The sequence below is a fragment of the Perca fluviatilis genome, chromosome 7, assembly GCF_010015445.1.
Source record: "Perca fluviatilis chromosome 7, GENO_Pfluv_1.0, whole genome shotgun sequence".
NCBI lineage: Eukaryota > Metazoa > Chordata > Actinopteri > Perciformes > Percidae > Perca > Perca fluviatilis.
The window spans coordinates 557,962-570,234 of NC_053118.1; the positions used below are offsets into that span (position 1 = coordinate 557,962).

At 42.1% G+C, this 12,273-nt stretch overlaps 1 protein-coding gene across 4 annotated transcripts in view; it reads right to left on the bottom strand.

The window, feature by feature from the left end:
* Positions 1–12,273, bottom strand: part of LOC120562122 (vacuolar protein sorting-associated protein 13B) — a 380,029-nt gene that overhangs the window by 213,424 nt on the left and 154,332 nt on the right. For all 4 annotated transcript variants that reach the window (XM_039805631.1, XM_039805634.1, XM_039805630.1 and 1 more), the window contains one exon: positions 11,128–11,260. In XM_039805631.1, the coding sequence (XP_039661565.1) occupies positions 11,128–11,260 (133 nt within the window). The remainder of the gene's footprint in view (positions 1–11,127; positions 11,261–12,273) is intronic.

The window sequence follows — 12,273 nt, forward strand, 5'->3', positions numbered from 1 at the left end:
CTATATAAAAGAGACTTCAGATACAGTATTAGGGGACCACTAAGGTCTATATAAAAGAGACTTCAGATACAGTATTAGGACCACTAATGTCTATATAAAAGCATCCAAAGAACACCATGTCATGGGACCTTTAAATTCAGCTTTTGACACCCTGATCTTCTACTACCTTCTCATTTCAAATCAATACCACCATCATCTAGAGTAACCCATCGTTTTTTGTTGTTGATATTATTACTTTTTGGCCAGGCCTCAAAGGGGGTACTGGCTGCAGTTTTAATCTAGTTATTGCCCTAATCCTATAGACCTTATGGCTAACCTTTTTTTACTTGAGGGTAGGCAAAACTGTGAATGTTCTTCCCAAGAGAGAGTCTGTTAGGCCAATCAGAAAGTGTGCTAAAGTAGAAGTACAGCATAGGCAGCAACGATGCAAGGCCATTCTGCTCTCTGCTTTGTTTTAAATACCATTCCAGGACTGTGTTTGTTAATCCTGGGGTCATTATTTGGAATGAAACTGCCATATCTTGTTATATTGACTTGGCGGCCGCCATTTCTGCAGGGAGGGGATTGAAAAAAAAGAGAGAGGCAGGCAGGGACAGAGAATGAGAAAGACAGAGAACACAAGAGGTCTAAATTCAAATGAAAGAGAAATATGACAGGAGCGCCCAAAGCTCTTAAACCTGCCCAGGCCTAACAAGTCCTGAGAGTCCTCTTAAAGTGGGGTTATTCCCCCTGTCTCGTGCCATCTCAGCCATGTCCTCATTTTCACCCTCTGTTAGGCCATTAGGCTAATATCTTATTGGCCAAACTCTGACCATACACCCTTCCCCTCTCCTTTACTCCTCTGTTTTGTTCTCACTCTCTCCCACCACTCCCGCTTTCTCTCTTAGTGTTCATTCTAGTGTTCTGATGGTGATTATTCATCCTCTTCAACAGCTCCATCACATCCCCCAGCAAGTGAAAGGTCTGGGTCTTTTAAGCCCACAGCGCTGAGCATGTGTCACGTGATCAGAGAAAACGCAGAGACCAGAGCCCTATTACAACACGTTGACTAAAAGGCGGGAAACAAATCAGTGTTGCCTCATTTCATGATGTACAACAACACCGCCGTGGCAGAGTAACATTGCTGTAAAATGTGTGAGGGTGTGTGGTGTGGCAAGTGTAAATCGCACATCATACAAATGTGAAATTCACACTCACCGACACACGTAAGAACGAAAAAACACACACACACACACACATATACACACACAAATTCACTCTGTTATACCCACAGTCACACAACACTAACACCTTAACAGCACCAGTTTCCAGTTTTTCTCAACAACAATGGCACAAAGTATCCATATGTCCTTTCCAAGTGGTTGAGCAAGTCAACCATAAAAACAGCCTCATTGAAGGATCTTGGCATTTCCCCATGCCGCCTGCTATCTTTCTGTTATGTTCCCATTTCCAAATGGTTTACAGTGAGTTGAAGTGTTGTATATTCTGTTACAGCTGCATGCAGAGGCAGCAATGGGGCTCTTTAATAAACTCGCCTGCCTATTTGTTTTGGATGCAAGTCGGTGTTTATTTAAATATTTACGTAACTCCATTTGTTATGGGGTTATTAAAGCCGTCTATGAAAAAGTGGTGTGGTCGGGCTGAATGAACGGGTGAGGAATGGGGGTGAGGGGGTGGCAAGAGGACTGTGTTTTAAGAGTTTTATTTTGCCCATTTACTTCTACTCTACAGACACTGCATGATGTCTCTTCCCACCAGCTATGCTTTAGGAAGTCCCCTAACCAGTCAAGGTAATTGTGAAGGGAAGACTTTTTTTTTTATTCAGGCATGCAGAAACAGACTCTCTGATGTCTCTGGCTAGATTAAAAAAAAAAGCGAGAATCACACACATTTCCCATTGCAATCGTCATCATCATTATCATCAGAGTTGAACCTGATCATACACAACATAGCTATTCAACCTATACAATATTCAGTTGAGATACTTATCTAAAAAAAAAAAAAGAGGGGAGGAGATGAGAGATCCTGCCAGCCAGACCATGACAGAACATGTTAAGATGAAAACTAACAAAAAACGCCTTCTCACAGTGACAGCAAGACCATTTGAAACATCACTTGTGAAATCATCTCAACCCAGTTTCCAATCCCCTCCTGTTCTCCTGTCATCTGAACTGAGCCCCCTCCAGCCTGCACACTAATCCACGCTACGTCTGATGAACCACAACTCAACCCCAACTTTCTCTGCTCCTCTCACTTCAACCTCAAAAACCAAAGCCAACATCCACAAGGCCTAATACCCTTATCATTCATGGAAGCAGAAAAAGGGATACATAAGGACAAATCTATTCCCCACAGACTGGTTTGCGCGGGCTCATCAGTGTGCGGAGGCCAGAGACATTCTCATCGAGCGAGTAGAGTTCCCTACAGACTACAACCATGCTTCTCAGGGGTGGGGGGGGGGGGTTCCTATCTCATTATTCTCCTTTTCTTGTTTTCTTTCCCCTCTCCAACCATCATTACCTTGATAAATTATTGACTTTACCAGAAAAATTAAACTATATAAATAACTCCACAATGAAAATATTATCCCTTTCTGAAAAGCGCACGGCAGCCAATAAAAACCTGCCTGACTTCCATCAGGCTACTTGGGCTTGGATTATAGTCATGTATGACTGTGGAGTTCTGCGTGAAGTCGTCCCATCAGTTCTCGCTCTCTTTTATACGTGTGTAAATGGATGTATATATTAGTTTCTCACTGCTGTTTCTTTATCCAAAATATATTGATTTATGTCTTTCCAGAATATACCCCTCTCAACCATGAAACCTGGACTTTCTTTCCTGTTCCCAACCTTTTTTGCTGACGCACTACGGTTGAGATCACAGAAAAGCATCAGTACGGAAATGTTTTTGTGAGGCCCACAGCCCCGACTACCACCAGATATTTTCTTCTAGCTTGCAGATTGACAATATGAACAATGCAAATTTTCCTCGTCTCTCTTTCTGGTCCTCCCAGTAAACAGCAAAATTATATCTAATCCCATCATCCAGACCACTAGCAGACAGGAACTAAGACAACAGTTCTCCTTCCAACCTTTTAGAAGCACAGCCAGATTGTAGGATAGGTTTCTCAGAGCGCCAACGGCTAATTTTAGGATTGAAAATGAAAGCCGGTGAGATCATTATTCTGGTAAATGTTAGAGAACAATGAGAAGCTCGGGACTCGGGAGGGTCTCGATCAGAAACACAGTGCTGCTGCCAAAAGGAACATTCATTAGGGACAAATAAAGAAAATACTTAGAGGCTAGTTTTATGTGAACCAATTTGTGGTGTAATTGTGCGGGCAGACAGAAATCGACCTCAAAATGAGAAGAAACGACTTGTTTTCAAAGTTGCTCTTCCACGGCCTTTTCTTGTAAAGGGTAATCACACAAAAACAACCGTTAACACTTCTGATGATGTTACTAAGCAATATTCAAACAAACCCGTGATGTGATGTTTATTTTTTTTAAATGAAGTACCAAACCTCTAGTATATCCACCAGAATGTTTAGTCAGACCATTTTACTTTGACCAGAAAAGCCTGACGGACTGACCATAAATATTAATTATAAAAGCCAACCAGAGCCATACAAATGTGCAAAAGGAGCATTTTGAAGAAACATTTAGCACAAAAAACACCTAGACAAGGCTTACAAATTAGTATTTGTACAGTACATGAACAGAGTATGCCATTCAAGGAGAAATAGGAGTCCTTATGTGATGGAGAGCCGATCTTAATTGCAGACGTGTGTATTTAGTAACATGAACATATCTATAATATATTTTACAATGTGCTGTGTTCTTGTCATCCACAGGAACTGGCTTCGGTCCAATTCAGCCAATGCTGGTTATGAAAGTCAGCGGTGTTTTGTAACATGTACCCTGTATATTTTAACATGTGCAATGACCAAAACCAGAAAAGAAGAGAGACAGGGTGAAATATTTAGTTGCCAACTGGAGCTGAGTGGATATGGATTCTGAGATTTGAGCTGGGCAGCCCCACAGCCCCAGCATGATCACCTTGCCCTCAGGGCTTTCTGCAGTGAACTGGTGCTGTGTGTCTCTGTACATTTGCCTACACATTATAAGGCACCTTACAAAAGCCTGCAGGAAAGTCCCCCTTGATTACTACGAAACTGTAGCTAGGCTGAATGTGGTAACAAAACAACATAACACTCTCTTTACATCATAAAAGTGCCAGGCATGCATTCAAATGGCCAATTGGAAGCAGGGACATCTAGCGAGTGCAATTGTTCTGAGGAGGCTTTGAACTGCTAAAAACTCTGAAAATGATTTTCTTCCAGTGGATTATGATTTATTCTGTAACTCCCTGTGGGGAAATCAATAGCTCCAGTGGAAAACTATCATAGTCAATAGGCACAGAGAAACACTGCTTTCGCCAATTTATAATCAGGCGGAACAAAACACCGCTCTATATCAATACTTCATATATCCAACACATCAGGTCATTTAATCCTATAACAGTATTTCAAAACAGCCACACTCTGGACATGCAAACTGTTAACTTATATTTTTGAATTGACCACTTTAATGCATGGTTAGAGTACATACTGTGGGCTTCAGAGTGTCTCTGGGGGGACAGGGGCCAGAACATATGTATACTGGACTAGAAGATCTTACCGTAGTGGACTCAAAGAGGAACCAGTTCATCTTTTTTTTCTTTTCAGTGTGTTCCATTAAGGGACTAGCAGCAGTATTGAGACAGTTGGGACTACAATTATTGCAGGATGAAAAGTAGTAAGATTTCATCTGTAGCATATTTTATAGCAGCAGCTCAAGTGAAACCTTAACGGGTGTATCCAGGATTGTGACAGCATCAACACATCACGAGCATTCAGGGGACTTCAGGGACTAAATATTTGAGTTGCACACTTAAAAGGAAAATTTGTCACCTTTTATGTGGATGTCCAATCAGTGTTGATGGTAAATGTATTCGACTAAAGCAATAAATTCCTCTGTGCGTGCTATATTGACTGAGAAAGCTGCTGTTTACGGTTGCAAAACCAGCGCCATAGTTGGAGGCAAGAAATAACTATGGGGCCCTATCTTAACGATCTAAGTGCACGGTGTGAAGCGTATGGCGCAGGTGCATTTAGGGCGTGTCCAAATCCACTTTTGCTAGTTTGACGGTGGTAAAAAAGGGTCCGTGCGCCGGGCGCATGTTTCAAAAGGGTTGTAATTAGTGTCTTAATTAATCATAGGTGCGTTTTGGGCATAACATGCAATCAACCAATCAGAGATCATCTCCCATTCCCTTTAAAAGCCAGGTGCGTTTGGACCTTGGAGCATTGCTGTTATGATGGAGGATTTGCACCGTAATATTTTTATTTGTAATCTTCTGCATATGTGTGTGCTGCTGTGCGTCCCTGTGTGTGTAACAAGCATAGTGTGCACGCGCTGTGCACGAGCCTAGGAACATTTTACTAATTTGCTGTTAAAATAACAATGAAATGCTGCGCTATTGACTTTAGACCAGGTTTTTGTTGGTCAATGGAGCGATCACTTCCCGCTGCCTCAAGATAGCACTACACCCAGAATGCACCTGAACACACCTCCCTGTAAGACCAGCACGCCCATGGGCCACAGATGGGCGCAGGTGCATTTGCTATTAAAACAACGCGGGCACTGGACGGGAAACTGACAACTGCGTCGGTCTTAAACTAGCAAAGACACTTGCATCGGGCTTTGCGCTGCGCCGGGTGCAGGATAGGGTCCTAAGTCTGCTTCAGCTCTGATTTCTCTGGGTAGCCAGGGGGCGGGCTCTACATGTCGCTCAATAACAAAACTTCCTTGTTCTCTTTGCTTGTATTGCAAACTAGCTACGTTTCGAACAGTGGAAATGGCATCACAAAAAAAGTGCGGACTATGTTATGGACAAGGATGTATTTTACAGTGTTTTGGCTGACTCGGATGTTCAGTTGTATTTATATATTATATTATATATTACCTAATGCTATTGTAAGCTATTATGTTGAGTTGCCTCTTAGCAAAATGTTGAATAACTAAGTTGTTAATGTGCTGCTATTAACAATGTGGAAAATAAGACACTATGTTTTCGCATCAGTAGCTTGCCACAATGCATGAGGTACATGTATGCACTGCCGGCATGTCTCCACGCGCAGGAGAACTCAGCTCTCTCGGTCAAAATAGCATTAACTGAGCAATTTATTGCTTCAAATGATTACACTGACCATCAACATTGATTGGTCATCCACGTAGAAGGTGGTGAATCTTCCCTTTAAAGTGAATTCAAAGTCTCGGTCATCCCCCGGAACTGGCTTCGGTCCAATTCAGCCAATGCTGGTTGTTTGCGGTGTTTTGTAACATGTACCCTGTATATTTTAACATGTGCAATGACCAAAACCAGAAAAGAAGAGAGACAGGGTGAAATATTTAGTTGCCAACTGGAGTTGAGTGGATATGGGTTCTGAGATTTGAGCTGGGCAGCCCCACAGTCCCAGTATGATATCACCTTGCCCTCAGTGCTTTCTGGGGAAATGATCTGCAGTGAGGACACTGGTATTTGCAACAAATACCAGTGTAATGGTTCCTATAAGAATCTCATGACGTCTTCTCCTGAAGCCCATCTGAGTAGCAGCACCAGTGGCAGTCCAGTTGGCTGTCTAGTCCTGTTGAGCCTGAGCCAGTCTTATGTGTTTATTCCCCATGCATCCCTGTGAATGGCAGTTCGAACACGTGTCGACTCCAACTGGCAAACGACCTGCACATCTCTCCTCTGTTTACCTAAATAGATGACTGAAGACTGAAAAATAAAACGTCTGCTGCAGTGATTACAGCCCCCTTAGAGTCCCCTGAGAAATTATTTGCCGGCAATAAACCCGCAACTAAAATCGACCTTGTCATTTGTGTAGACTTTTATTTGAAGTCCTGTTAAAACAAGCATATTAGAGCTATCAAGGAAAATGCCAAATGATAATTTAGCAAAAAGAAGGGGGAAAAAAAGAATTTCTGTGTACACGCTCCATAAGGGGGAAAAATGAGCTGGTCCATTTCAATTAATTTCTTACAACTACACAACTTATTTCAAAAGGGCAATTATTAATTTGCCTGAAAACCTTGCTCCGTCACAGCTGATGAGATGACGGTCCATCAAGACACAATGCTCATTTCTCAACTACATCAGCTTTACCCTTTAGTAAATCATTATGGCTTATTGATTCAACCCAAGCTAAACAGCTGGATCAGATGTCCTGGGGTAAACATGCAACAATTACAAATAGATTCTGAAAAATCCATCAGATCACTCGCTGCAGCTAAATGGCTTTAGAGATTAAATGCATCCTGCTGACACAAAAAAAACTGAAGACAGTTTTATGTCCAGCTAACAGTCAATAATGTATAAACACCACAGGAAAACATGATACACTTGTTGGATTTTAGGGCTGACCCTGGCCAGTGTTTTTTTTTTTTTATCTAACAGCTAGACAAGAGTGAGCTCCCATCATCTCCCTCCTGTTTAAACTTCCAGCTCCTTATTCACAGTGTGCACATGGCAAAGCAATCAATAAATCATCTTTAGAGAGCCTAATTCCAATCATAACATGTTAGATGTCAACAGCTCTTCTCATGAGGTGACGGGGGGGGGGGGTGACGTGTTATTCCCATGGCCTTGAGCCTTTTAGGAGTCCTGGCTCACCACGGTTCCAATGTGTTTGTCAATTGAGTACAGTTATAGGGGTTAACATATGTTAAATCAGTTTTTAGGATGGATTTTTACCTGAGCTGCCTCAACAAATAGCTCTTTTCACAACAGTCTACATTAAACAACTATTACCCAAAGGGAAGGGAAGTATAAAGATAGATCATTCTACATATCACGTTTCTGTGCATCAGAGTATCAACCCCACCGTGGCCAGCCTACCCTGGGGAATATGAAGAATTAACATTCCATTTATTATCCTCCAATTAATCACAGGAACAATGTATTATGAAGAGAAATGAGGTGGAGCAGAATTTCTATTATTGAATCTCAAAAAAAAAAGTGTATCAAGTATCACCACAATCCAACAACCCAAGAAGATGTGGGGAGTTCACATATTTAATTCATGGCCGAAGAACTAAAGTCATCTTCGCATACAGAGAAACAAAATAGTTAATTGCAGGAAGGATGCATTATGAAGTAACAAGGATAAGGTGGAACTGGAGTTCTGGGATGAAGGAAACTAAATACGTGCTGTGCTGCAAGTCCTCCTCTGTAGTGTTGAGCTGTAGTCTATCAAGATTTTCTGACTGCAGGGTGGCTTATTGTTTCACCATGATTAAAACCACAGGGGCTAAATGCCTCTGCCCTTTACTTATTCTGATTGCTCGCGGAAACAATTTGTAAATTTTCATTACATCTACTCCTGTAACACCGCAGCAATTTCCAGAGAAGATGCTATTCATTTACTTGCAAGTTCGATTCCAACGTAGAGCGCTGGAATGAAGGCACTGCTGGTTGAATTTCAAGGAAACAGTCCCAGCACCTAGTTACCAATGTCTTGTTTTCACTTCACAAGAGAAATATTTGGATAATAAAGAGCTTGAGTCTGACTCAGTTTGTGTTTCTAGCTAACTAATGCAGTCCAACAATGAGAAAATAGGTCTAACACTAAACACTCCAATAGACACAACTCCAGCCCAGATGTGCTGATCACTTAACATTTTAACAGCCAACACACTGTGTATGTGTGTTTGTGCGTGTATGTATGTATGTATGTATGTATGTATGTATGTATGTATGTATGTATGTATGTATGTATGTATGTATGTATGTATGTGTCGTTGGTTAATTCTAAAATCCAGGCTAGGCTTTGTTTTCAATCCTGTCACATAGTGACCCAAATGCAGACAGCATGACTAGGAATGTGAAAACTACTACAAAAACGTAATAAAAAGACAAACGGACAGCTACCCAGACAGAAAAACAGCTTCACAAATAGAAAAATAAGAAGTCGGACAACAAGGCAGAGGACCAGTCACAGAGATAGATAGCTAATGGAGAGGAGGCCATGCACATTGATAGCCAGTGTACTCTAGTGTCAGCTGAGTGTTGCTGACAAGCTACAGCCTGATTTAGCTTTGTGTGCTGCGTTGGAGCCAAGGTGACTGTTTACTGACAACCCCTAATGAGAGAATATACTGTTGAGATGTGAGTAAGCAAAGATGCTAGCGGTATTGAAAGGCAATTAGGGCTAATTTGGAGTGAAACAAGGAACAGAGGGAAAACCAGTAGGGAAATGGCGGCGTGACCTTTCAGCTCTTAGCTTTTAAAGCGAGCAAGGAAATAACCCTAAAGGCCTTTTTTTTTAGATCCCTAAATGTCAAAGGAGCATTTTTTCAAAACACTTGACAATGTGGGGGACATCATAGACATGCAATGTTATTTACAGCTACAGGATGACTTCACCCAAAACAGGGATTCATCACTCCTGTTAGGAACACTTTTCCCAGGGACTTAAAAAAGAAGAAGGGAAAAAAAAGAGAAAAATAACCACTTGCTTATTTCCCCTGATTCTTCCCTGCGATGCTTTGGCAGAATGGTTCAACCGTTAAAGTGTTTAGAGGACCTGGAGCCCAAACACTGTGAGAGTCAAACAGTAGAGGCTGGGAAGACTTTTTTTTAAACTTATTTATTTATTCGTTTTTTAAACTTTGTAACTAATTAAGTTACATGAAGTTAGCCAAGGCGTTCCATTGGATCCCATTAATTAAATATATATAGGGGGACATGAGAGAGGAGGTGGGCTACTAGGTTCATGAATACACATGAGTAATAAATGAAAACCATTTCGGCAGTCAGTAAGGCTCTGTGTTGTGTCATGGACAGCTCCTTAACAGAGAGACTGCTCCAGCCATCCTCCCTGGTTGGATGGTAAGAATACATAGGTACTATACAGTGTGTGTGTGTGTGTGTGTGTGTGTGTGTGTGTGTGTGTGTGTGTGTGTGTGTGTGTGTGTGTGTGTGTGTGTGTGTGTCTGTGTGTGTATGTGTGTGTGTGTGTGTCTGTGTTGGTGTTTTAGGTAGTTTTTTGTGATCACCATACAATATGCCGAAGGTCCACTAAATAATTCCTCACATTGATTAAAAAAAAAAAATACCATTATTAGGTCTAGTAGCTAAATTCCTTTCTCACCTGTCTTGCCGCAATCAACCTTAACGCTTATGGTTACTGTTGGCTACTTGTCAGTTTGTTCCTGACACTAAAGCAAGCAGTCACATCCTTGACAAGGTCCAAAACTGCATCTATTCTCCCTCATCCCTGTCCTTCTCTCCTCTTTTTCTCCAATATGTCGATCTCCATCCAAAGGGTTCAGAGTTTCCTACTTCCTACTGAAAAATTTTGGAAAGGATCTAAGGCAACAGGAGTGCGTGACAGTGTCTGTGTGTGTGGCATGCACAGGTGTGTACATGTACAGTATAAACCTGCCTGCCTGTATGAACGTCTGCGCTGATATGTACTGTACATGTATTCTGTTAAGTTGTATGTGTGTGTGCACTGAATGTGTCTGTTCTGAAAAGGGGGGGGGGGGGGCCCAGAAAGCGGAAAACTGGCATCGAAGAATCGAAGGCTCCACACAGCCAAGCCATCTATTCTGGGCATCCAGAGCCCACAGTAATACTTCCAGAGGAGGAAAACAGAGGACATGCCTGAATATGTGGTGTCCTCTGTGAAATGGGTTCACTCAGGTGTCAGCAAGCTGTAGTGTGTTATGTAACAACATAGTAACATGATTTAATTGCATAGAAACAAGGTTAAATTTAGTAAAATGTTGTTATTCCACTACTGAAAGACCATATCCTTAAACATAGAAACAGTGGTAGTTATTGCAAATATCAAGGGAGAAGTTAATGTCGCTGCAGTTTTCATTTGGTGATATTAATCTTTACACAAAACACACCTGAAAACAAAGAGAGAAGATCGAGATCTTTTACAAGCCTGTTCCCTTTATGTGTGTAAACCTCTCTGCTGCATGGAGTTGATGTCATGTTATTATATGAAGTGCAATGTCACGGTAATATCTTCAATATTATACATTTGACACAGCTAGGGGTTGGTCGACCTACCTGTCACTGTCTTAGTTTTGACCGGACTGCTGGCATAGTCTGAGGCCTGATTGGAGGGCTGCTTGGCCAGTGGCGTGCTCCCAACTGACACCTCGTCCTCTCTCCTCTTGGCCTGAGGAATTGAACCTGGAGTCTGCAATGACACCAGAGCATGACTGAGCACCAATGAGGTCATGGGAAAGGAAATATGTTGTTTTATTGTAACATGAATGCATTTCCATTAAATATGCATTCATTCAGTCTTTTAAAAAAAGAGCATGTCATCAGGTGTAATGGCACAAACTATTCAAATATTGTTCTGTATTGTACCAACATTGTTCTGTGTTAGTAAGACCCTGACCCGGGGATAACTTTACAGATCTGGGTTAATCAGGAGATGCAATGCATAATGCAATGCAAGACAAAAAGGGAGGCAGAGAGAGAAAAAGGAAAGAAAAATGCAGTGGAACACAACAGAGGCATCCAAGACCAACAAGGACTAGTGACAGCTCCCTGTTTTTTTTGAGCAGTCTCCCATGCTGCTGGCAGGCCAAACACACACACTCAAACACATACACACACAGACACACGCACGCGCGCACACACACACCCTGGCTGGCAGGGAGGGATGGCTGAAAGACAGAAGAGTGGAAGGTTGGTCTGAAATAAGGAAACCCCATTAGCATCAGCCAGCAGCAGCAGCACTAGGCTATGATGCAGCTGCACACGGCTGGAGGCCAACCACGTACTGTAGCCTGTGTAAACACACACAACACACACACACACACAGACACACACACACACACCCCCCTTTTCAATGACTGGGTCGAGACCCAAAGGCTGGTTGTGGTAAGATTAAAAATGGGCCCCCAAATTACATTAGTATTTGAAACTACTGACTGAGGTATGAGGCCAAATCCTTCTTTTTGCAACTTAAATGACAAATCCGGCGCAAAATGAACCTAGGGGTTAATAACGCGTGTACCGAGTCGACCGTTCTCTGGGTCGATATGTTTTCATGCTAATCGAATGTGACCAGTTTTAGCGCAAACCGCTAATTAGCTTATAAAGCTAGTCGTCAGGGCACGGGTAAATGAAAAAGAAATCTCTATTTCTATACCACTAACAAGGCAGTCGAACGACGGACGCTGTGCAACCAGCAACCAG